At 43.6% G+C, this 26603-nt stretch overlaps 1 protein-coding gene across 1 annotated transcript in view; it reads right to left on the minus strand.

Annotated features, from left to right (window-relative positions):
* KCNK2 (potassium two pore domain channel subfamily K member 2) overlaps positions 1-25613 on the minus strand; it is a 209381-nt gene extending 183768 nt beyond the window's left edge. The window contains exon 1 of the mRNA XM_073628383.1: positions 25199-25613. Within this exon, the coding sequence (XP_073484484.1) occupies position 25199 (1 nt within the window). The 5' untranslated portion in view covers positions 25200-25613. The remainder of the gene's footprint in view (positions 1-25198) is intronic.
* Positions 25614-26603: the final 990 nt, after the last annotated feature.

The raw sequence follows: 26603 nt of genomic DNA on the forward strand, positions 1-26603 counted from the left end.
CCCTTCGGACAAAAGTTTGACGCTTTGTTGACCAACAATCCGATCATGTGTAGGAGGCTTTAGGCTGGGTTCACACTTGTGCGATCACAGACATTGCATGTGATTTACACCGCATTGCTGTGCAGATCACATACGATGTCTGTCTGATGCAGATTCAGTCATACAAACTGTATGGCTGAAATGGCATTGCATTCGCACCAAATGGTGCAGGACCCTTTTTTTTGGTCCGCACTGGAATCGGATTGCATAGGTGTTCACACTATACGCCGGGACTATAAAGGGGCAGTGGCCAATAGCTTTCATCTCTTTATTTATTCTGAGCATGCGTGGCACTTTGTCCGTCGGATTTGTGTACACACGATCGGAATTTCCGACAACGGATTTTGTTGTCGGAAAATTTTATATCCTGCTCTCAAACTTTGTGTGTCGGAAAATCCGATGGAAAATGTGTGATGGAGCCCACACACGGTCGGAATTTCCAACAACAAGGTCCTATCACACATTTTCCGTCAGAAAATCCGACCGAGTGTACGGGGCATTACAGTAAAGAACCCTATACGTAGTTTAAGGTTAAACCTCTTTTCTTCTAATTCTAATGAGTGGCCACGAGTCTTGTTAAACTCCCTTCCGCAAAAAAGTTTTATCCCTATTGTGGGGTCACCAGTACGGTATTTGTATATTGAAACCATATCCCCTCTCATCGTCTCTTCTCTAGAGAGAATAAGTTCAGTGCTCGCAACCTTTCCTCATAACTAATATCCTCCAGACCTTTTATTAGCTTTATTGCCCTTCTTTGTACTTGCTTCATTTCCAGTACATCCTTCCTGAGGACTGGTGCCCAGAACTGGACAGCATACTCTAGGTGCGGCCGGACCACAGTCTTGTAGAGCGTGAGAATTATCGTTTTATCTCTGGAATTAATCCCCTTTTTAACTACTTCCCACCCGGCCACTGCACATATACGGCCGGGTGGGCACTTCCTCCTTCTGAGTGGACGTTCAGGAACATCCCTCAGAAGGAGGGGGATCGCACGCGCGCGTGCCCACACAGAGGCGCGATCCCGATGCGCTCGTGTCACCCGGACACGGCGCATCTCCGATCAGCAGGAGGGCTCTGTGATTGGCCCTCCTGATCACATGACGGTTGTGTCCAATCACAGCCGTCATGTGATGTAAATAGAGAGCCGGTTGCTAGGCGGTCGGCTCTCCTCTCCTCACTCGGAAGTTGTCAGTAAGGAGAGGAGAGCAGATCACTGCAGCCGGTCGGTAATCAGTGAGTATGAGCTGTTTTTTACAGCTTTTTACACACTGATCACCGGCCCAGTGTCCCCACACATGTCCCCACACAATGTAAACGCACAAGTCCCCAAAATAGTGTCCCCAAAACACGTCCCCACACACACACATGTCCCCATACAGTAAAAATACCTGTCCCACATATGTAACAGTAAAATTACATGTCCCAATGATCATCTGCACACGTATGTCCGTGATTACCTGCGCACATCTGTACATGATCATCTGCGCACATCTGTACATGATCATCTGCGTACATATGTCCATGGTCACACAAACTAATTATTGTACACTTAACGGGATTTTTTTTTACCAAAGACATGTAGCAGAATACATTTTGGCTTAAATTTATGACAGATTTTGATTTTATTGGATTCCTTTTCAAATAGAAAAAAGAAAATATTGTTTTTTTTTTCAAATTTCTGCTCTTTTTTCGCTTATATCGCAAAAAATAAAAAACGAAGTAGTGAATAAAAGAAAAAGAAGAAAAGAAAAAAAGAAAGCTCTATTTGTGGAAACAAAATGATAAAAATTTAATTTGGGTACAGTGTAGCATGACCGCACAATTCTCATTGAAAGTGCGAGAGCGCTGAAAGCTGAAAATTGGTCTGGGAACGAAGGGGGTGAAAGTGCCCAGTATTGAAGTGGTTAATGCACGCCAATATTCTGTTTGCTTTGTTAAGCAGCAGCTTGGCATTGCATGCCATTGCTGAGCCTGTCATCTACTAGGACCCCCGGTCCTTTTCCATCCTAGATTCCCCCTGAGGTTCACCCCCTAGTGTATAGATTGCATTCATATTTTTGTCACCCAAATGCATTATTTTACATTTTTCTACATTGAATCACATTTGCCATGTAGTTGCCCACCCCATTAATTTGTTCAGGTCTTTTTGCAAGGTTTCCACATCCTACGGAGAAGTTATTGCCCTGCTTAGCTTAGTATTGTCTGCAAATACAGAGATTGAACGGTTTACCCCATCCTCCAGGTCGTTTATGAACAAATTAAATAGGATTGGTCCCAGCACAGAACCCTGGGGGACCCCACTACCCACCCCTGACCATTCCCAGTACTCCCCATTTATCACCACCCTCTGAACTCGCCCTTGTAGCCAGTTTTCAATCCATGTACTCACCCTGTGGTCCATGCCAGCGGACCTTACTTTGTACAGTAAACGTTTATGGGAAACTGTGTCAAATGCTTTTGCAAAATCCAGATACACCACGTCTACGGCCTTCCTTTATCTAGATGGCAACTCACCTCCTAATAGAAGGGTAATAGATTGGTTTGGCAAGAACGATTCTTCATGAATCCATGCTGATTACTGCTAATGATACCGTTCTCATTACTAAAATCTTATATATAGTTCCTTATTATCCCCTCTAAGAGTTTACATACTATTGATGTTAGGCTAACTGGTCTGTAATTCCCAGGGATATATTTTGGGCCCTTTTTAAATACTGGTGCAACATCGGCTTTCCTGTTTCCCAAGTCTAATTTTAATTCTGTCCTCTGTTAACCATGGAGGTGCTTCCTGTGATGTGTCATGAGGATAAACACTGCGGTTTTGGTTACTGAAGTCCCTCGATTCCCTCGTTAAGACTGAGGAGAAGAATAAATTCAATACCTTCGCCATCTCCCCATGCTTTGTAACCAGATGTCCTTCCTCATTCTTTATGGGGCCAATATGGTCTGCCCTCCCTTTTTTACTGTTTACATACTTAAAGAATTTCTTGGTTTTTTTGCTCTCCTCCGCTATGTGTCTTTCATGTTCTATCTTAGCCGTCCTTATTGCACCCTTACATTTCTTGTTGCATTCTTTATAAAGACTGAATGCTGATGATGATCCCTCAACCTTGTATTTTTTGAAGGCCTTCTCCTTTGCTTTTATATACATTTTTACATTGGAGTTAAGCCATCCAGGACTTTTGTTCACTCTTTTAAATTTAATACCCAATGGGATGCATTGGCTAATGCTCTTATTTAATATGCTCTTAAAGCAAACCCATCTCTCCTCCATGTTCTTTGTTCCTAAGATTTTATCCCAATTTATACCTTCTAGCAAGATTTGTAGTTCAGGGAAGTTGGCTCTTTTGAAATTCAGTGTCTTTGTATTCCCCTTATGTTTCCTATTTGTGTCATTTATATTGAAGCCAATTGACCTGTGATCGCTGTTACCTAAATTACCCCGTATTTCCACATCCGTGATCAGGTCTATATTGTTGGTAATCAGTAGATCCAGTAACGTTTTATTTCTAGTTGGTGCGTCTACCATCTGACCCATAAAATTGTCCTGCAAGGCATTTAGGAACTGGCGTGCCTTAGATGAATGCGTGGTTCCCTCTGCCCAGTCTATGTCTGGATAATTAAAATCCCCTATTATGATAACACTTCCCATCCTTGCTGCTAATCCAAACTGTGATAGGAGATCTTTCTCCCCTTCCTCCCTCAGGTTAGGGGGCCTATAGCATACTCCCAGTATTATTTTCCCTTTAGCTTCATCCCTTTGGAGCTCTACCATAAGGATTCCACCTTCTCCCTAGCTCCCTTAGTGATGTCATCTCTCACATTCACTTGTACATTATTCTTGATATATAAGCATATCCCTCCCCCTTGTTTACCCTCTCTATCCTTGCGATAAAGGGTATAACCTTGAATGGTTGCCAGACAATCATGAGAGCTGTTGAACCAGGTCTCTGAAAATTCCCACAAAATCCAAATCCTCCTCGTACAACAGTATTTCTAGATCACCCATCTTGTCCGCCAGGCTCCTGGCATTGGTGAACTTGCCACGTAGTTTAGACCAGTCGCATATTATCCTCCTTTTGGGTGTTCCGAGATTGCAACTAGGACTTGCTACTATACCTACCCTGGGTTTATGTGCTTTGGTCAACCTACCACTAATGCCCCCAATATTACCCTCTGGAATATGTTCCGCGCTGACTATCTCTACCTCTGGACCCTCCCCCCATCGCCTAGTTTAAAACCCCCTCTAACTTTTTGGCCATCTTCATTCCTAGTTGATCTGCACCTTCCTCATTTTGGTGCAGTCCATCCCTTCTATAGTACTGGTTATCGACTGAGAAGTCGGCCCAGTCCTCCAGGAACCCAAACCCCTCCTTACTACACCAGCTCTTCAGCCACTTGTTTACTTCCCTAATCTCCCTCTGCCTTTCTGGTGTGGCTCGATGTACCGGTAGCATTCCTGAGAATACTACCTTGGAGGCCCTTTTCCTTAATTTAGCTCCCAAGTCCCTAAAATCATTCTTTAGGACACACCATCTGCCTCTGAGTTTGTCATTGGTGCCAACATGCACCATGACAGCTGGGTCTTCCCCAGCCCCTCCCAGTAATCTGTACACCAGATCCGTGATGTGCCGAACCCGAGCGCCCGGTAGACAACATACAGTGTGCTTAAGGTCTTTGTTACAGATTGGCCTCTCTGTCCTTTTAAGAATTGAGTGCCCTACCACCAGAATCTGTCTTTCCTTTCCCTTCACTTCCCCCCCACTCTCACTGGAGGAGTTCTTCCCCCAGCAGCTAGTAAAGTCCCTCAGCTCCAGCCGTGCTGGTCTCTGACTGGTTTCACCAATGTCACTCAATGGAGCGTACTTATTGGGATGTTCCAACCCTGTATCGGCCTCCCTGGCACTTCCCCCTCTACCCTTCCTGACTGTCACCCATCTACTCTTTCCTAGTGCTGGCACCTCTTTGTCTCCAACCGCCTCTGTGCTGGCCCCTGCCGGCACCTACCGTGTACGTTCCTGGCTCTCCTTTAGTATGGAAGGACTTCTCAGTGCTGACAGTTGCTTCCCCAGATTCAGAACTTGGGCTTCCATGGAAACAATGTGCTTACATTTTGCACAGCATTATTCACCCTCGATCGGTTGATCAAGGAACGCATACATGCTGCAAGCTGTACAACGAGTCGCCTCTCCACACCCATCGTACATATTAAATTTAATGAGGATTGGGGATTATACCCTGTCCAAATTACCAAACAACTAGCTTCCTGACACTAATACTCAACAAGACAATACACAAGTACTCAACAAGACAATACGCAGGTACTCAACAAGACAATACACAGGCACGCGCAGACCTACGTGCACTCGCAGACCTATGTGCACTCACAGAACTATGTGCACCCGCAGAACTACTAAACCCGCAGAACTACGTGCACTCACAATACACAAGTACACAATAAACAAGTACTAACAATCCACACACACTACTCAGACAACACTCAGGTACTCACACTACACAGGTACTATGACCCCTGTTATAACCTCCTGTTTAAAACTCTGTTTTTTAACTCACCACTTAGTCCATTTCCACTTGGACAGAGTTCCAGCAAGCTCAAAAATGAGCAGGTTCACAATGAGTTCTACACAAGGTTATATAGGCCTCAAGCACCTGTGACCAATTAACCACTCCCCTTAATTAGTAGGCTGAAGGAAGATTAGAAGGCTGAAGGAATTTTTTTAGAAATAGAAGTGTTTATAGTTTATTTTTATTAATTGATAAAATAGAAAACATACCAACAGAAGATAAATCCAAATCAAATCAATATTTGGTGTGACCACCCTTTGCCTTCAAACAGCATCAATTCTTCTGAGTACACTTGCACACAGTTTTTTGCTGTGCTCGGTCTTGTCATGGTGTATGACCTGTGACTGTCTATGAAACTGTCTTCTACAACCGCACCTTAGTAGCAGAGTTTGTCTGTTTCTCACCCAGTTTTAAGTATTCTACACAGCTGTTTCTGTTTGGCTGCTTTCACACTGAGGCACTTTACAGGCGCTATAGCGATAAAAATAGTGCCTGCATAGTGCCTGTAAAGAGCCTTTCCTCTCACTTCAGTGTGAAAGCATGTGCTTTCACACTGGAGTAGTGCACTGGCAGTACACCAAAAAAAGTCCTGCAAGCACCTTTGAGGCGCTGTAGGAGTGGTGTATACATCGCTCCTAAAGCGCCCCTGCCCATTGAAATCGGCTGCAGCGGTGCTTTGCAGGCTCATTTAACCCTTTTTCAGCCGTTAGCGGGGGTTAAAGGCGCCCCGCTAGCGGCCGAAAAGGGCCGCAAAAACTACAGTAAAGCGCTGCTTTACCGCCAATGCCCCCGACACCCCAGTGTGTCCAAAATGTCTTGGTATACTGACGCCTTAAGAGTTCCCTTCACTGGAACTAAGGGGCCAAGCCCAACCACTGAAAAACAACCCCAGTCCAAAATCCCCCCTCCACCAAATGTTTTAGACCAGTGAACAAAGCAAGGTCCATAATGACATGGATGAGGGAATTTTGGGGTGGGGCCAATTCAATATTGAACCCTACCGGCTAAGACTGGGAAGCCAGTAAAGTTCATGTGTGTGTAAAGGCAGGCGTCCCAATACTTTTGGTAATATAGTGTATGTCAGAACACCCAACATTTATCCTTTCTACAACTATCCCTCAAAGGTACAAAGCTCAACCAAAGCAAGTTCCAGAGCATTTTGCAGGATGGACCAAAAAGAAAATTCAGACATACCTTCAAAATCCTCCTTGACCAATGGGTTTTTAACATCCACTATAACCTGGTGCAGCTGTGGATGGTAGCCAATCGGCTTCTAACTTTAGCTTGTTCAATTAAGCTTTGACAATAAGACCTGGAAGATGATTGGTTTCTATGCAGAGCTGCACCGCAGTTTACAACAATTTTAGTAAATCTCCCTATAACTCTTTTATTAACTTCCTACTAGGTACGAGCTGACAATACCTGGGTTTGGTTGAAGGTTCAGCAAGCTTTTCTGAAGTTCAGGTGTTGAATGAAAACCCCACTGAAGTCAATGAACCAAATGTTGAAAACCTGTAATAGCCATCTAGGCAAAAGATTGTCAAACAAATGTTATTGTGGGCTGAGAACTGCCTTAGGGAATATGTGTCAAAGCAAAACATTTTTTTTTAATTACGTTTTGCAAATATCAGTGAATTTAATTATGCAGAATTACTTTAAATAACATGCCTGAGGGATGCCCTGAATCTGCCTGTGAAGTGGCACATCTGTACAATGCATACAACCTACTACAGCAAACCTGACATTTACGGAGACAAAAGTCCAATTAAATTGCTGGTAAATTATAGCTCCCAGCTGGTTGCTTTAGTTTAAAAATAAAGTGGCTGGGGATTCCCTTTGTCTATAAGAGATCCTTATCTTCGTTGAGAAAAACAATATGGGGTTTACTCTTAGAATACATACCAGGACTTTATCCTAGATCAGGGGTGCTCAACCTGTGGTCCTCCAGCTGTTGCGGAACTACAAGTCCCATGAGACATTGCAAGGCTGACAGTTACAAGAATGGCTCCTAAAGGCCTCCCCCATGCAACACCCCACAGACACAATCATTACTTCCCTCATTCAACCCTGCTACTATTACTGAGGTTGCTAAACTTTTATCTAGCACTCATCTAACCACCTGCCCCCTGGATCCTGTTCCCTCGCAAATGCTACGCTCACCCCCTGACTCGATTCTACACTCTCTAACTCACATTTTCAACCTCTCCCTCTCTTGTGGCATCTTCCCAAACTCTCTAAAACATGCGCTAGTCACCCCCATACTAAAAGAGCCCTCACTGGACCCCACCAATCTCAACAACTTACGTCCCATCTCCTTACTCTCCTTCTCCTCCAAACTTCTTGAAAAACTGGTCTACAACCGACTAAGCGACCATCTGACCATGAATAAACTTCTTGATCCCCTTCAGTCCGGTTTTCGCCCTCAACACTCCACGGAAACTGCTCTCCTTAAACTCTCAAATGACCTACTAATGGCTAAAGCCAATGGACACTATTCTGTACTACTTCTCCTGGATCTCTCTGCTGCCTTTGACACAGTGGACCACCCCCTCCTCCTCAAAAAACTCCACTCCTTTGGTCTCTGTGACTGTACTCTTCGCTGGTTCTCATCCTACCTATCCCACCGCTCCTTCAGTGTCACTTACAACTCTATTTCCTCCTCTCCTCTTCCTTTCTCCGTTGGGGTCCCCCAAGGTTCTGTTCTTGGACCTCTCCTTTTCTCAATCTACACCACCTCCTTGGGTCAGTTGATTGCCTCCCACGGCTTTAAATATCATCTCTATGCTGATGACACCCAAATCTATCTCTCCACCCCCCAGCTCTCTCCATCTGTCTCCTCATGCATTACCAACTTACTAGCAGACATATCAGCCTGGATGTCACATCACTTCCTCAAACTCAACCTATCCAAAACCGAGCTCATGATATTTCCTCCCTCAGGTGCCACTTCCCCTGATTTCCCTGTCAATATCAACGGCTCAACTATCAACCCATCTCCCCACGCCAAGGTCCTAGGTGTAATCCTGGACTCTGAACTAACCTTTCGACCCCACATTCTATCACTATCCAAAGGTTGCCGCCTCAATCTCTTTTTCCACAACCCTGGCTCGGTGGTTGTGGGGATCAGTGATGTCAGCGTTATCCCCACGCCTTTGTTTACATGGCTGGGGATTCCCAGGTAGTAAATGAATGGGGTCAGATGATGTCACTTGTTGCTAAGGATGTGTCGGAAACCTGCCCCTTTCTTTTAACCACTTCAGCCCCGGAAGAATTGGCTGCTCAATGACCAGGCCATTATTTGCAATACGGCACTGCGACGCTTTAACTGACAATTGTGCGGTCGTGCGACGCTAAACCCAAACAAAATTGACATCCTTTTTTTTCCCACAAATGGAGCTTTCTTTTGGGGGTATTTGATCATCTCTGCAGTTTTTATTTTTTGCGCTATAAACAAAACAAGAGCGCCAATTTAGAAAAAAACACAATATTTTGTACTTTTTGCTGTAATAAATAGACCCAATTTTTTTTTAAAAAAGCTAATTTTTTCCTGAGTTTAGGCCAATATGTATTCTTCTACATATTTTTGGTAATAACAATCGCAAAAAGCGTATATTGATTAGTTTGTGCAAAAGTTATAGCGCCTACAAAATAGGGGATAGATTTATGGCATTTTTATTATTATTTTATTTTTACAAGTAATGGCGGCGATCTGCGATTTTTATCGAGACTGCGACATTATGGCGGACATATTGGACACTTATGACAAATTTTTGGAACGATTGACAATTCTACAGTGATCAGTGCTATAATAATGCACTGATTACTGTGTAAATGTCACAAGCAGGGAAGGGGTTAACACTAGGGGGCGATCAAGGGGTTAACTGTGTTCCCTATGTGTGTGTTCTAACTGTGGGGGAGGGGACTGAATATAGGAGATGAGAGATCATGGTTCCCAGCTTGTAGGAACTAACAATCTCTCTCTCCTCTCCTCACAGAACTGGGTTGTGTGTGTTTACACACACACACGTTCCTGTTCTTCCTCTCGTGCCCGCGATCGCTCGTGGCCGGCGGTCATTGTGACCGCTGGTCACGAGCATCGGCACCACCTCTGTGCAGAGGGCGTGCGCCTGCTATCCCACTTGAAGGGACCGACGTATAGCTACGACGGTTTGTGGGATCGTGCCGACTTACCGCAGTATAATGACGGCGGCTGGTTGGCAAGTGATTAAAGCCAGTGTCAGGAAGGAAGCTGTGATATATAGTAGCGGTATAAATACTGCTATGATGTTCAGCTCCTGCCAAATGAGCAAGAAGTCCAGCGTTCAAATGAACACCCAAACAGCCAAAGTTGAGCTCATCCCTACTCCCTACATTGCTATAATATCTGTAAAAGCTGAACCATGCACTGTCCGCATGTCAGGGCATATTTACTTTCTTCCAGTGCCTTTATGCACGTTATGTCAAATGTTATTGTGCATTAAATTAAGGGAGAAGTAGGGCCAAAGCTTTTTTGGCCCTACTTCTATGGATCAGAGGAGTGCAGTTCGTTCTACACTCTCACTGCCAGCTGACATCACTCAGTCACTCCAGGCACTGGATGGATCCCGACTTTGTGATCCACCCAGATGCCTGGACCCGACGACTGGCTTAGCTTCTTCCACAGCTCCAGTGAGTGTTGGAGGGGCAGAGCAGAGACTGACAGTCACCGCTCTTTCCCCAGATCAGAGGGGAACACTGAGTAATCAGCGGTGTTTGATCACTCAGTTCTCAGTGCAGAGGCGGCGGGGGACAGATGCAGCATTGGATTGATGCTGCAATTAGGTGAGTTTTTTTTTTTTAAACCCCATACTTTTCGTTTAAGATAGCCCTTTGAAATGAATGGGCTTCCAATGCACTGCACCCTAAAGTGCTGAAAATTGAACTTTTTATTTTGAAATGCATCACAGGGGGGTTGCAATGTGTTGCGGCATGTTGCAATGCAGATACATTGCCTCAAGCCTCATACACACGATCGGATTTTCTGCAAACAAAACCTCGGCGTTGGCCAGGAAGTTGTCTTGCAAACAAATGGCAAGGAATTGTCGGCCAACAATCACGAATGCAGTGACGTACTACGTGGTTTTTCAGCTCTTTAGCGCCACCCTTTGGGCTCCTTCTGCAAATTTCGTGTTAGTAAAAGTTTGGTGAGTGTTGATTTGCGCTTTTCATTTTGCGCTTTTCAGTTCGTTTCTGAACGGCCGTTCGTCAACCAGCCATGTTGCAGAATCGGAGGAGATAACGTGTTATTTATTATTGGCCTTGGAGTTTTGCTTTGACCCAAGTCCAGTCCAGGAACAGGAGGAGGAGGATTTCTTGGACCAAAAATTGGTTGCTTTTTAATCGTGACCAATTATGTCATATGCCTTTGCTGCGGGAGCTCCAGGAGAATAATCCAGATGATTTTCGGAATTATCTCTGACGGACCCCTGCTTTCACCAACTCTTGGCATTGTTGACCCCCTATATTAAGAAGCAGGACACATGCATGAGGCTTTTATTTTATTTTTTGGTTGAATGATGATTTGATTTGGTATTTTTTCTATATTTTTGGATGCATAGAATGCACTTTTTGGTTAAGTTCTATTGGCAGATAGCATGTCTAATTTTATTTGTTTTCTTTTTTTTAATGCACAATAAAAAAATTGTGGAGAATAATACTTGGCTACGCGCTTTACTTCAAATGACAGTTTGGGAGTAGGCAGTTACATTTTAAAAAATACAATGTAAAATTAACAAGGGACACCAACATAGTTGTATCTTTGATTTTAAAAACTACGGGATAATGGTGTTGTGGTAACTTGTACCGAAAAAAAAACAAAAAAACAACAAGCATAATAATATTATTATTGATATCACTAGAAAAAAAAGCCTTTGAAAATTAGTTTGCAATAACTTCATCAGTATCACCAGCAAAGCAGCTTCATTATTATCCTATTAAAGAAGAAGAGAATTGTGCGCTGCATTTCGACATTTCATAATTTGCTGCGTCACGAATGTTAATTCTCCATTACGAACGCTAGTTTACAAGACCGACCGCTTCTGGCTCGTCCTTGCTTCCGAGCATGCGTGTTTGTACTTTGGACTTTTGTCTGATGGACTTATGTACAAACGCTCGGAAAATCCGACAAAAGACATTTGTCCACGAAAAATTTTAAAGTCTGCCATCCAACATTTGTCTGCGGAAAATCCGTCAACAATTGTCCGATGGAGTGTACAAATGGTCAGATTTGCCAACAGCCTGTCATCACACAATTCCCGTCGGAAAATCCGATCGTGTGTACGAGGCTTTAGTGTGGTGCATGAGTTCAAAATGAATGGTAGCACAATGCAGCAGCAGATGTAATTACCACAATGCTTAAAGTGGTTGTAAACCCTTACATATATCCAGTGAAGTGACTTCAGGTGATAAACAGAGATGAAACAAATCCTACATAAGTGGTATTTGTTTATCTGAAATCTTCTCTTCACTACATTGGTTCAAAGTGCAGAATTTATGTAGTTTGTTTAAGCTTTCAGAGAGCAGGGGGAGGGGATCTGAAGTTACACTCTGCAGAGCTCAGTGAGGAGATCTCTAAGAGCTGATTGTATAGAAGGTATACATCCCCCATTCACAGAGGAACAGAGCTGAGGCTGTCAATCACAGGCTGTGTGCTGGAGATCCCTCCTCTGTCACCTTTTTCTGTTGGTGTCAGGAAACCGTGTCAGAAGTGACTCATGCAGATAACAGAGGAAGGAGGCAGCAGAGAGTAATAACATACTGACTGCTTCAAACCCCCCTAGACGCAGATGTTAACATAATCAGTTCAAAAACAACCTGAAGCTGGGGGTCTTATGCTATAATCTGTTTACCAAGGCGTCTTTCTCTCGTGGTGTAATATCCCCATTGTGTGCCTCCTAGGTGTGAGTTCTCATTATTAATTGAGTCACCTATTGTTTCTACCTGTCTGCTAGGTGAGTATTTTGATCAGGAGTCCTCCACCACCATTCACAAAGCCTCTTACCAGATTCCCATGATCTCCAAGTGAACCTAGATCATGGAAAACAAAACAATACTGATTCCAATATTCCTGCAAAACATCAAAGAGCAGGAGCCCACATAGTGTAAAACTGCTATGTAAATCCCCTTTATTGCGTGAAGCACCCTCTATTGTGCTACTAATGTTAGTGTAGGTATTTTTATTTTGGTATGACTGATGGCAACTGTGTGAGTCTGCAATTAGGTTGGGTTACTGGTATCTCCTCCTGGATCTAGAAGCTTGGAGAAGCTTCTGGAAGTTAGTGGGCAGAGGCCAGGAGGTTCTGATCTGCATAGTAGAGGGAATCTGGCCAATCATCATGTAGAGGGCCTGGCAAGTTGGCTGGGTCAGCCTTAAATATGGTGGAACCCGGCCAGCAAGGGAGTCAGGTGGAAGAGGCTGAGGGCTCTGCCTCTAGGATGGAGCTGAGGAAAGGACGGAGAGAAAACCTAAGCTGGCAAGGGAAGATATGATCAGTTGGACAGTGTGAGTAGCTCAGCACACCCAGTGGATAGAAAGGGAAAGACTGCCAGACGTAGCATCATTTCCAAGGATAGCGTTGTGATAAATCTTGGTGCCTTGTCCTGTGAAGTTCTTCAGAGCAGTTAGGTGGGCTGGTAGTCAAGCAGTCAGGTGGGTCGGTAGTCAAGGCAACCAGGTGGGCTGGTAGTATCTGCAAGCATCAGAACTTGGAGAAGTTCTATAGAGGAAGCGAGAAACTTCTGCATATAGTTTGCAGCTTTGTGCTACATCTTTAAGGAGGACTAAGAGCTCCTTGTTCATAAAGGATCTTGCCACTGATCCATAGAGACTGCGTTTTTTTCTGGAGGGAGTACAGTCCAGGATCTTCATTTCTGTACATAGTACATAGGAAGTTTGTCCTCATCTGTTGTTTCTTCAAGTCAAGTTGGGCATCCCACAATCTCTATACCCTATCCAAGTTGTTTTCCCCAATAAAACAACAAAAATAAGCCCATGGACTGATTTCTTGTGTCTGGATGCAATTTGGAAAATGCGTGTTGCCTGGCTATGCAGGAATAGGGGAACCAGTAACCAGCGGCTCCTGTGGGGGTAGTGCTACAAGTGTAAAAGACAGGTAGTTACAATAAGTATACAGAGACAAGCATGAAACACTGCACTTCCAGCAGTCGCTGGGCATGACGTCACTGATTAAAGTTGTGATTAAGTATGCGTTTTGTTGACACAACATCATCAGGAGATTGGCGCATGCTCCATTCTATTACACAAGGGTTCCATAATTTCTTTTCACCCTTAATGATTTGCATGAACATTTATGATCGACAATTTGTGCAATCGTATCACCATGTTTTGCACTGTTTGAGCATGTTTTGTAGCTATTTGTTTGCTTTTATGTGCATTTTTATTTAATTCATATTAATTATAGAAAGTGCACCTACAGTTGTGCTCATAAGTTTACATACCCTGGCAGAATTTATGATTTCTTGGCCATTTTTCAGAGAATATGAATGATAACACAAAAACTTTTCTTTCACTCATGGTTAGTATTTGGCTGAAGCCATTTATTATCAATTAACTGTGTTTACTCTTTTCAAGTCATAATGGCAACAGAAACTACCCAAATGACCGTGATCAAAAGTTTACATACCCCAGTCCTTAATACCGTGTATTGCCCCTTTTAACATCAATGACAGCTTAACGTTTTTTGTGCTATTTGTGGATGAGGCTCATTATCTTCTCAGATGGTAAAGCTGCCCATTCCCCTTGGCAGAAAGCCTCCAGTTCCTGTAAATTCTTGGGCTGTCTTGCACGAACTGCATGTTTGAGATCTCCCCAGAGTGGCTCAATGATATTGAGGTCAGGAGACTGAGATGGCCACTCCAGAACCTTCACTTTATTCTGCTGTAGCCAATGACAGGTTGACTTGGCCTTGTGTTTTGGATCATTGTCATGTTGGAATGTCCAAGTACATCCCATGTGCATCTTCCTGGCTGATGAATGCAAATGTTCCTCCAGTATTTTTTGATAAGATACTGCATTCATCTTGCCAACAATTTTGACCAAATTTCCTGTGGCTTTGTAGCTCACACATCCCAAAAACATCAGTGATCCACCTCCGTACCTTTCATCACAGGCTTTGGCCAAAAAGCTCAATTTTGGTCTCATCACTCCAAATGACTTTGTGCCTGAAGGTTTGAGGCTTGTCTCTGTGCTGTTTGGCATATTGTAAGTAGGATACTTTGTGGCATTTGTGTAGTAATGGCTTTCTTCTGGCGACTCGAACATGCAGCCCATGTTTCTTCAAATGCCTCCTTATTGTGCATCTTGAAACAGCCACACCCCATGCTTTCAGAGAGTCCTGTATTTCACCTGAAGTTATTTGTGGGTTTTTCTTTGCATCCCGAACAATTTTTCTGGCAGTTGTGGCTGAAATTTTAGTTGGTCTGCCTGACCGTGGTTTGGTTTCAACAAACCCCTAATTTTCCACTTCTTGGTTAGAGTTTGAACACTGCTGATTGGCATTCTCAATTCCTTGGATATCTTTTTCTATCCCTTTCCTGTTTTATACAGTTCAACTACCTTTTCCCGCAGATCCTTTGACAATTCTTTTGCTTTCCCCATGACTCAGAATCCAGAAACGTCAGTGCAGCACTGGATGACAGATACAAGGGTCTGTCAGGAGTCCAGAAACTCATTGACCTTTTTTATACACACATCAATTACACACAAACAGATCACAGGTCAGGATGGTTACCTTTAATAGCCATTCAAACCCCTTTGTGTCAACTTGTGTGCATGTTATCAGGCCAAAATCTCCAGGATATGTAAACTTTTGATCAGGGTCATTTGGGTAGTTTCTGTTGCCATTATGATTTAAAAAGAGTAAACACAGTTGATTGATAATAAATGGATTCAGCCAAACACTAACCATGAGTGAAAGAAAAGTTTTTGTGTTATCATTCATATTCTCTAAAATATGGCCAAGAAATCATAAATTTTGCCAGGGTATGTAAACTTATGAGCACAGCTGTATGTTTATACAAATTCACATGTATGTGGTATTTGGATAATTTAGCGTGCAGCATCCTGAGTTTTTGTGGGACACACTGAGCGCAAGAAGTTATTTATTTATTAACAATCTGCACTCAATAAATTATGGAGAAGCTCAAGGACCATGCTGGAAAATGTCCTGTTTCCCACTGTTCTGAATAAACATTTTTCAGCTCATCTCTAGAAATCTCCGTTTTTGTGCGTGGTAGGATGTGCTCTGTAGAGAGCTAGAGGGCGGATTGATTGTGAAGTAACAGCCTTCATGTCTCTGGGGTATAATGTAATACAGCTTCCCACTTAAAAGAACTAAGCACAATTAATGAGACCTATAGATTGTGGCACTTAGAGATGACAAAGTAATTAAAGGTTCAGATGACATTTGTGGCCATCAGCAATTTGCAAAACTCAGTCTAACGAGAATCTAACAAAACACTGACAGATCCCAGAATGCTAGACTTAACAAGCTTCTTTAGAAAAGCAAAGAGGGAAATACAAAGATCGCTATCCCACAGCGGAGGCAGTTTGGCTCTACACACTGCCTTATGGCATAAGAGAGAGGTAGGCGATTTAGAAGTATCTAAGCAGAGCCTCCGCATAATGCAATCAAGGGGTATGAATATGTGCAGTTATTAGCAAATTAAATAAAGAAAACACAATTAAAAAGAAAACCAACAAGCCAGAAGCCTAATAGCATGGGTTCATGGCTGCATTCATTATAGTTCTTTGCTTCTATATAGCTCCTCCTATAAGCATCTGATGTTTAAAGGGGATGTGAAGTGTATTGTCAGTGAGCACAGACTGTATGTATTTACTTTAAAGCTGAACTCCAGGATAAGCACATATTAGCTAAAAACAAGAGTCATGTGTATTCTTACTTGAATCTTGGTGTACTTTTTTTTTTCTTCCAAATCTGTGCAGTAATCCAGGATGATATTTTTCCTCTGTGCAGGAGCTTCCTGTAATAAAGACCAATCACTGCTGCTCTCTCTCCTTGTGCAGGATGATTGGTCTTGTCTCCGCCCCCTCCTGTAGTTTACTATAGTGGGTGGGGCTTGCAGATGCCCTCCCACAGCTCTGCTGTCTGCACAGACTATATGTAGCACAGCGATGTTGTTACTGCTACTTTTATATGGAAATAACAGGGTTTGCAAAGGCATTTGGTATACACAAAGTGAATTTAGATCATTTGTGTTTATTGAGGAGTGTGTGACCCGAGTTCAGCTTTAAAGTGGTTCTTAAGCCTTAAGGTTTTTCACCTTAATGCATTCTATGCATTAAAGCGGAACTTCAGTCATTTTTTCATCTTTCCATCTATTAAATCTTCTGCCCTTGTTGTTTTAACTTTGGATAGTAAAACTTTTTTTTTTTCTGCCAGTAAATACCTTATACAGCCCACTTTCTGTTTCTTGTCTGGTCATTAGCCTAGGCTTATGACATCATGCACAGCTCTCTCTCTCACTCTTGTGAGAGTTTGCCAGGAAGGGAACGGGGGATGAGTCATAAGAGGGCCAATGAGAGCTGCAGGGCTAGAGGTGTGCCTCTGTGTGTCTGTGTAAATCCAGGAAGTGAACAGGCAGCAGCTTCAAGGCAGCAGTTTCATCTGCCCACAGTTAAAATGGCTGCAGCCAGACTCAGTGGAGGGAGATTTCTGCAGCCCGATCCGATCCAGTGAAATGCATCAGAGCAGCAGCTCTTGATGCTCTCTCCCTCCTAATTGGGCAGATTGATAGCTCTTACTGCTGTCAATAAGATACTGTGACATGGGGGGGTGGGGCTGAGCCGCTTGCTCTGTGTCTATAGATGCAGACAGGGCAGCTTGGGAGCAAGTACATACAGGTACCTTTGTGGAAAGCAGCTTTCCGTGGGGCAGCTGCTGAAAAGGAGAGGCCTGCAATGCTGGCGGGGAACCACAGAAGAAGAGGATCGAGGCTGCTTTGTGCAAAAGCATTGCATAGACCAGGTAAGTATAGACATGTTTGTTATTTTAATTTAAAAAAAAAAATATAAGGTTTTAAAACACTTTAACCACTTCCAGACCGGATCCCATACATATACGGCGGCAGGTTGGCTCTCCTGCGCAAATCGGCGTATATGTACGGTGGCTCCTTTAAGAGCCACAGCAGGCGCACGTGCACCCTCTGTACTGTGGGGGACCAGATACACATGGCTGGCGTGCACGATCGCCGATGGCCACCCACGAACGTGGCCACGAGAGCCAGAACAGGGATTTGTGTGTATAAACACACAAATCCCTGTTCTGACAGGGGAGGAGAGACAGATCGTGTGTTCCTACTAAGTAGGAACAGTGATCTGGCTCCTCCTCTAGTCAGTCACATCCCCTCACAGTTAGAAACACACCTAGGGAACACATTTAACCCCTTGATCGCCCCCAGTGTTAACCTCTTCCCTGCCAGTGACATTTATACAGTAATCAGTGCATTTTTATAGCACTGATCACTGTATAAATCTCACCTGTCCCAAAAAAGTGTCAAAAGTGTCCGATCTGTCCGCCGCAATGTTGCAGTCCTGCTAAAAATTGCAGATCGCCGCCATTACTAGTAAAAAAAAGAAATAATAATAAAAATGCTTTAAATCTATTCCCTATAACTTTTGCGCGAACCAATCAATATACGCTTGTTGCGATTTTTTTTACAAAAAATATGTAATAGAATACATATTGGCCTAAACTGAGAAAGATTTTATTTTTTTTAATATTTTTTTATAATTTATAAATATTTATTATAGCAAAAAGTAAAAATATTGTTTTTTTTTCCAAATATATCTCTCTTTTTTTGTTTATAGCGCAAAAAATAAAAACCGCAGAGATGAGGTAATACCACCAAAAGAAAGCTCTATTTGTGGGAAAAAAAGAACGTCAACTTTGTTTGGGTACAACATCGCACGACCGCGCAATTGTCAGTTACAGCGACGCAGTGCTGTATCGCAAAAAATGGCCTGGTTATTAAGTGGGCAATTCTTCCGGGACTGAAGTGGTTAAATTCAGCTTTTACCATATTACATGCTTGCTCTTCCATATTTTATCCTATTGGATATGTAGTGTAGCCACTAGTAGCAGGGTAGAAAAGCTACAATGGCTCTGCCTTACTGCTGTGATATAAGTGATATTAAACCCTCAGTTTTCTTTTTTATGAACATTCAGCAGCTGATTTAATCATTTACTGAGTATGCAGCTTCTTCATCTTTTATTACTGTTCTATGTTCCAGTTTAAGCTGGTGCCATGACTACTGCCCCAGGTTTCCTGTTTCAGGGTGGCTGCTTTCTCTTGCAGCATCCTATAGAGTAACCCTTGCATGCAGACACTAGAGTTGTGTATCCCTACACTGTGTGCATCACTAGAAACACACAGCCCCATGTCCAGGGATAGTAAGACAGTCCCCTGCTCTCCCACCTCCAAGCTAGCAAACAAACTTGAGACTGCACTGTCCACTGCTAACTTTTTCCTGTTAAGACCAGAAATTCAGGGACGCAGAACTGAGACAGCAGAAGCCAGACACAGCACTGAAAGTTGTAAACTGCAAGTGCTGGGGTAACATTTTCAACACGTGGGGAATTTTAATTTTATTATGCTCAATGCGCTAAGCACTGAGGGTTTAATGCTACTTTAACAACTGCTGATATAGGGTTTAGAGTGTTACTGAACCCACAACAGTAAAATCAGTCTGTATATGCAGTAAAGCATGCTTGTTATACTCACTGTGGACCCTAAGGGGTTAATCCTCTGCATTGTGTAAAAATGATGTTTGATCCTGTATGCACAGATCCACCCCTTCTTCCATATATCTCTTATTCCATATATATATATATATATATATATATATATATATATATATATATATATATATATACACACACACACACACACACGAACACACACACACGAACACACACACGCACACATATACACACACACACGTGCTTCCACACTTCTCTTATAAGCCGAGCCATCAGTGGGAGATCTTCCCCGTCTACACACAGAGCCAGGGTGGTCTTAGAAGTATCATGGGCCCCTGGGCAGAGTGATACACTGGGGCCCCTACCAGGGAGATGGCAACAAAAAGTGTTTGCGGCAGGATGAGGGGGTTAACTTTTGCTTCGTACAGAGTACAGGGCCCAGGAGTGCACTACGTACAGTGTGCAGGGTTCAGGAGAATGCTACATACAGAGTGTACTGTTCAGGAGGGAACAGCACAGAGTGCAGACTTCAGGCGTGCGCTACGCACAGGGTGCAGAGTTCAGAAATGCACTATGTACAGAGTGCAGAGTTCAGGAGTAAGCTAGGCACAGGGTGCAGAGTTCACGCATGTGCTATGTACAAAGTTCCATTGTTCAGAAGTGCGCTACATAGAGTGCAGAGTTCGGGTGTGCGCTACACACAGGGTACACAGTTCAGGAGAGAGCAGAAATCATGCGTGTGCAAAGTACAGAGTTCAGATGTGAGCTACACGCATTGTGCAGAGTTCAGGAGTGCGCTATGCACAGTTCAGGAGTGAGCAGAGATCATGCGTGTGCTATGTACAAAGTTCAGACGTGAGCTACGTGCAGGATGCAAAGTTCAAGAGGGCGCTATGCACAGAGTGCAGAGTTAAGGTGTGTGCTACATACAGGGTGCACAGTTGAGGAGTGAGCTATGCACAGGGTGCAGAGATCATGCGTGTGCTATGTAGAGAGTTCAGATGTGAGCTATGTGCAAGGTGCAGGTGTTCAGGAGTGCGCTATGCACAGAATGCAAATTTCAGGTATGCACTATACAAAGATTACAGAGTTCAGGCGTGCACTACACACAGCAGAGATCATGCGTGTGCTATGTACAAAGTTCAGACGTGAGCTACGTGCAGGATGCAAAGTTCAAGAGGGCGCTATGCACAGAGTGCAGAGTTAAGGTGTGTGCTACATACAGGGTGCACAGTTCAGGAGTGAGCTAGGTACAGGGTGCGGAAATCATGTGTGTGCTATGTACAGAGTTCAGGGGTGAGCTGCTTGCAGGGTCCAGAGTTCAGAAGTGCGCTATGTAGAGTGCAGAGTTCAGGAATTCCCTATGCACAGGGTGCAGACATCAGATGTGTGCTATTGTACAAAGTTCAGGGGATGCTACGCCAGTTTACAGACCCTCCTCTCAGTACAGACCTCTCCCCTACAATATCTCCCCAAGCTCTCCTCTCCTTCCAGTGCAGCTGCAGTTACAGCTCTTCAACCTTCCCTGTCCTATACCCACAGCAGCTCTCCTCTCCCCGCAGAACAGAATCCTAAACTTACTATGGCTGGTCAGGCTGCTGCCACGGGCTTCTCTTGATGCTGCGGGTGTGAGGCTAGAGCGGCCAAGTGAATACTCCGCCCCGCCCCCTCCTCTGTTGTATAGGGAGAGCAGGGAGGAGTTTGTGTGTGCAGACACTAGAGGGCAGCAATGGAGGTTCCGATGGTAAAAAACCCAGCCACCGACAGTGTACTCCTTCCTGTGCCGGGTGCTGGTACACAGAGAGGGTTCCAGCACTGGCCACCCAACTGCAGCTGTGCGTGTTGTGCCCAAGCACATCCGGCACACCCTGTGCGCACTCCTATGACTGCTATATACTGCTGATGAGAAAAGGTATTTAGCAGTTCATATTTACTAAAATAGTTGCATTTCCATGTTCTGTGTACTGTGGGAGACCAGATATAGTGAATACAGGCTCCTGGGTTTAGTAACACTTTAAGCGTCACAGATAGTGCGCTGTTTTCAGAAATTCTAATGTCTTGTAGAATTGCATTGTGAGAGGGAGCAGTAAAGCATAACCACTGTGTAAAGCCACAAAGCAGGTAAAACTTGCATGTGTAATCAGCAAATATGCTCTCTTGTGCATATATTATATATGCACAAGAGGGCATATATATATATGATTTGCTTGTATACACATCATTAGGGATGATACCTCCAGTGGCATGTATCATCTTTAACCTCTTGGCATTGGCCACACATAAATACAGTATGTGGCCTCTCAGAGGACGGGCCTTGGCGCCGAGTGGCCGCATATTTGCGTGCATCGGTGCAAATACAAACTGTCCTGCGCACCCCCCCCCCCCCCCCCCGGCACAGTTACCGGCGGCTGTCAGCCAATCACGTTGGTCACATGAAACCCCACTACTAAGAATTAAACTCTGTCCCCATACAAAGGTTTGTTTTTGCATACATGATTACAAACCATACATAAAACTTAAAACAACATACACATTAAACAACACACACATTGATAATAATTCATAAATGAAGCTGATTGCATTAGCAAGTATATCTAATAAACTTGAAAATATTCTAGATTTACCTTCATACTAAATAAGCAAAGGAAAACATATATGGAATCCGTTTTACTTTCCCAAAGATTTTTATTTCTGTCCATCTATATTAAAAAAAGTGTACAGCTCTGCCATACAGCACAGCCTGGTCTAGCAGGAGAGCAAACCCATTTGTTCCCTGTTGCAGCTCAGTAACACTTATGCCGCATACACATGATCAGACATTCCGACAACAAATGTTCGATGGGAGCTTGTTGTCGGAAATTCTGACCGCGTGTAGGCTCCATCGGACATTTTTTGTCGGATTTTCCGACAGCAAAAATTTGAGAGCTGGTTCTCAAAATTTCCGACAACAAAATCCGTTGTCTGAAATTCCGATGCGTGGAAATTCCGATCGTGTGTAGACAATATTCCACACATGCTCGGAATCAAGCAGAAGAGCCGCACTGGCTATTGAACTTCATTTTTCTCGGCTCGTTGTACGTGTTGTAGGTCACTGCGTTCTTGACGTTCGGAATTTCCGACAAGATTTGTGTGACCGTGTGTATGCAAGACAAGTTTGAGCCAACATCCGTCGGAAATAAATCCAGAATTTTGTTGTCGGAATGTCTGATCGTGTGTACGCGGCATTACAGGTCATGTCCCTCATCCAGCCTGTGACTGGACTGAAAGAATAAGCAGTAGACTAATGCCACACTGTTCCCTCCTCCTATCAGCATACTCCTTGTAAGCACTTGAGCATTGCAGCAGAGCTGATTTGCTTCTTTTGCTGCTTCTTCCTCTCCTAGTCAGAGCTCTGCTGTACAGGGATTACAAGAGGCTGATACCAAGTCAAATCCAGGTACTTACAATGCTTGCATTAAAAAAAATAATGCATGATGTAGTAGCAAATACAGAACTGTAGTAATTTGCGTCCTTTATATCTGCCCGGAGTTCTGCTTTAAAGCCTACCGTATCTCCAGGCAAAGATACAACTTTTGTTGCATCTGACAGCGCTCCTAAAAAAACTTTTCTTTGGGTGTGCATGTGGGTATCAGTGTGAACAAGAAAATATCATGAGGTTTTCAGCGTGTTTTTGTTCCTATGTGTCTGTATCTTTTTCTGTATTCACAAGATGCAAGCTTGATGTTAATGTGCTGAAAGCACACAGACAATGCAAACATCTAAACACACTCAAGCGCTCTCAAGATGTATTTGACAAATGCATTGCAGGAAATCAAATTGCATGCTTGCCGACAAAACTCCAATATCAAGTGCCGATGACATAACCATATATGAAATGCCGAAATCATGAAGCCAAACACTTCACACCTGTAGGCAATTCGTAAAGCTGGCTGTAGATGGGATAACTGTTCCCCCACAAACATTTAACTAAAGAAACTAGATTTAGACCAAAAAAATTTGTGATGATGCTCTAAAATGCAAATAATTGCAAAAAAAAAAAAAAAGAAAAGAAATCTGAACCGGTTTCCTTGGAAATCACCTGTCATTCTAAGTGTATGAGCTGTGAAATAGCAGATATTTCACAGATGTCACAGCAGGTCCCCCTCTCCCCCCTCAGAGCTATCGCTTATTAAACAGGGTCTGCCGAGAATTGTTTTCCATTATGTTGGAAAATCAATTTGATCATTATCAGTGATCAGTTATTTTTAACTGAAACAAACTGACTGTCACACAAGCTTGTTGTATTGTTCAATCAACGCCAAATTGGACGACACATTGTTCTGTCTGTGGCCAGCTTGACTTGTACAATATACCTAGATCAACCTTTCTCAACTAGGGTTCCTTCAGAGGTTGATGATGGTTCCTTGAGAAATTAGCAATTTCTGGTTCTCAGATAAGTAACCACGACTCCAAGGATCTTTTACACTATCTGTCAAGGTAATCCTTCCCTCTGAGCACCAGGGTAAAGGGGCCCTTCTCCCAATGGCCACCTATATTAGGGGGGTCCTTCTCCACTAATGATTGATAAAAGAGGGCACTTGACTGACTACTAGTGTGAAGAAACAATGCAATTTTCACTGTCCATGTTTTTCTGCCCATTATTATTTTCATCATTATTTTGTCATTCATAATTTCATTATTATTACTAAAAATATTGTATTAGCAAGGGATTCCTTGAGACCCTTCTTGCTAAAACGGTTGAAAAAGGATGCACTAGATGTAATCGCAACTTACGATGTTCTGTAGACAAAGGCATACGTACAAAGAGGTCCAGTAGGGTTAAGCTAGTTTGCACTCTTAACCTAAATGTGCATGCTTCTGTAAGTAATTTAATCTTAATAAATTCATTTATATTCTAGCACAGGAAATATGGAACAAAAACAATGCAAAGCAACATGTAGGAATTGTCTTATGTAACATCAGCCTGAAATCTCCACTCGATTGCCAGATTCCTTAGTTCCCACACGTTTCTTATAACAATTGCAAGACCAGGAACCTGTGACTTAACAGCTGTTATGGAACTACAAGCCCCAGTAGAGCCAAAATCCCAAATGTCTCCTCTTCTCTATCACGCCTGCTAAGAGAACTAAAAGCCTCAGTAGAGCTGAAATGCCAGCAGGCTTCTCTTGCAAGTCACGACTCCTATGGAACTACAAGCCCCAGTACAGTCAAAATCCCAGATGGCTTCTCTTGCCAGTTACGGTTGCTATGGTACTACAAATCCCAGTAAAGCCAAAATCTCAGACGGCTTCTCTTGCCAGTCATGACTACTATGGAGCTACAAGCCCCACTAGAGCCAAAATCCCAGCTGGCTTTTCTTGCCAGTCATGACTGCTATGGAACTACAAGCCTCAGTAGAGATAAAATCCCAGCTGGCTTCTGTTGTCTGTCACGGCTGCTATGGAGCTAAAAGCCCCAATAGAGCTAAAATCCCAGATGGCTTCTCTTGCCCATCACGACTCCTATGGAACTACACGAGATAAAATCCCAGCTGGCTTCTGTTGTCTGTCACGACTACTATGGAACTACAAGCCCCAGTAGAGCCAAAATCCCAGATGGCTTCTCTTGCCCATCACGACTCCTATGGAACTACAAGCCTCAGTAAAGCTAAAATTCCAGATGGCTTCTCTTGCTCATTAAGACCGCTATGGAACTACAAGCCTCAGTAGAGCCAAAATCCCAGATGGCTTCTCTTGCCCATCATGCCTTCCAGAGTCAGGTACAAAGGGAGGCTGAAGACTAGAAAAAGCACTTACTTCTTATTTCCACGCTCTGTGCAGCCTCTCCTCTGGACAGCAAGGCATTGTTTGATGGTGTCTTACAACTGGATTCAAGAATAGAAGGGTGTATAAATATATTAATTGGAGAAAGGGTGTAGAAAGAATCCACAGCGTGCCAAACCCAAAAAGAAGCTGGAGGAGAAATACTGACCAGGAGGGGATGAGGTGGAAAAGTGAGTGGAGAGCAAAGAGCAAGCTACTGTGTAGATGGGAGGGAAGAGGGGGCTCAGGATCCAGGGGGGGTTTCAGCTGGAAATGAAAGCATTGCAAGAGAGGCAGAACTACAAAGAGCTAGCTAGGGAGGGAGGCTGCTGTGTAGAAATGGAAAATTTCTCAGTCAGGGAGACGGAGGAATGCAGGAGAGACAGTATAATGGGAATAAAGGAGATGCTGGTGGCTAATAGTTGATAGTGAAAAGCAAATGAGCCTGCACCTGCTACTTCGTCAGCTGAGCGACTGTGGATTGTCCATCCACTCCCAAGCTACTGACACCCTACAAGGCTTTTCATCCCTTTCTATTATTTAGATAAAAGCATGGGAATGTGATTAGCTTAAGGGTTGGTTTAGACCTCTGTGCTAAGAACCTTCAGACAGTGTATTTGTGATTTTGCGATAGGGCACCCTTTGATTAAAGCTTTCAACGCACCCTGGGCAAAGTACATCCAATCGGGTGCATGCCGGAGATCGTGACCACCAAGGTGTGAGCAAACCCATTGCCATAGAGGGGAGGGAGTTCACAGTGGATCTAGCATAAGATATATTTCTTCATGTGAAGTTAATGCAAGATAAATAATATGCAAGGTAATTAAGATTACAGGAGATTTGATAAGCCCAGTGGGGAGTTCATAATCCCCAAACCCTATTGAATTCTATGGGAGCCAAATCTTTTGTCTGGCCTTTCTCAAAGCCTATTTGAAAGCTTTGTTAACCCCTTACGTTGATCCCTGCTGGCTATTTTTAAGGGGTTTTGAATGATGGGAGACAGAGGTGGAGTTCCTGATCATGTGACAACTATGATTGGCAGTTACAGTGGTCACATGATCAGAAGCTCCTCCCACCAGGTCCCGATTCTTAACTGTGTCTGGGAGCTGTCGGTGAGAGCTTGGTCACTGTGCTGGGAGGGTGTAGTGAGCATGCTCTTAGCACAGAAAAACAGTGCACCATGGACGCATATATGTGACACATGAGTGTTTAAGTGGTTGTAAACCCTTTACAACCACTTTTTACTACAGGCAAGCCTATAAATTAGGCTTACCTGTAGCTACACTGGATATCAACTAAACCTGCACGGTTTAGGAGATATCCCCTGTATTTGCATGTACCGACATCGTCGGCACATGCGCAGTTAAGCAAACTGAAGCAACGGCAGTACATGCCGTTG

This window comes from Aquarana catesbeiana, linkage group LG04 (assembly GCF_042186555.1).
Source record: "Aquarana catesbeiana isolate 2022-GZ linkage group LG04, ASM4218655v1, whole genome shotgun sequence".
Lineage (NCBI taxonomy): Eukaryota > Metazoa > Chordata > Amphibia > Anura > Ranidae > Aquarana > Aquarana catesbeiana.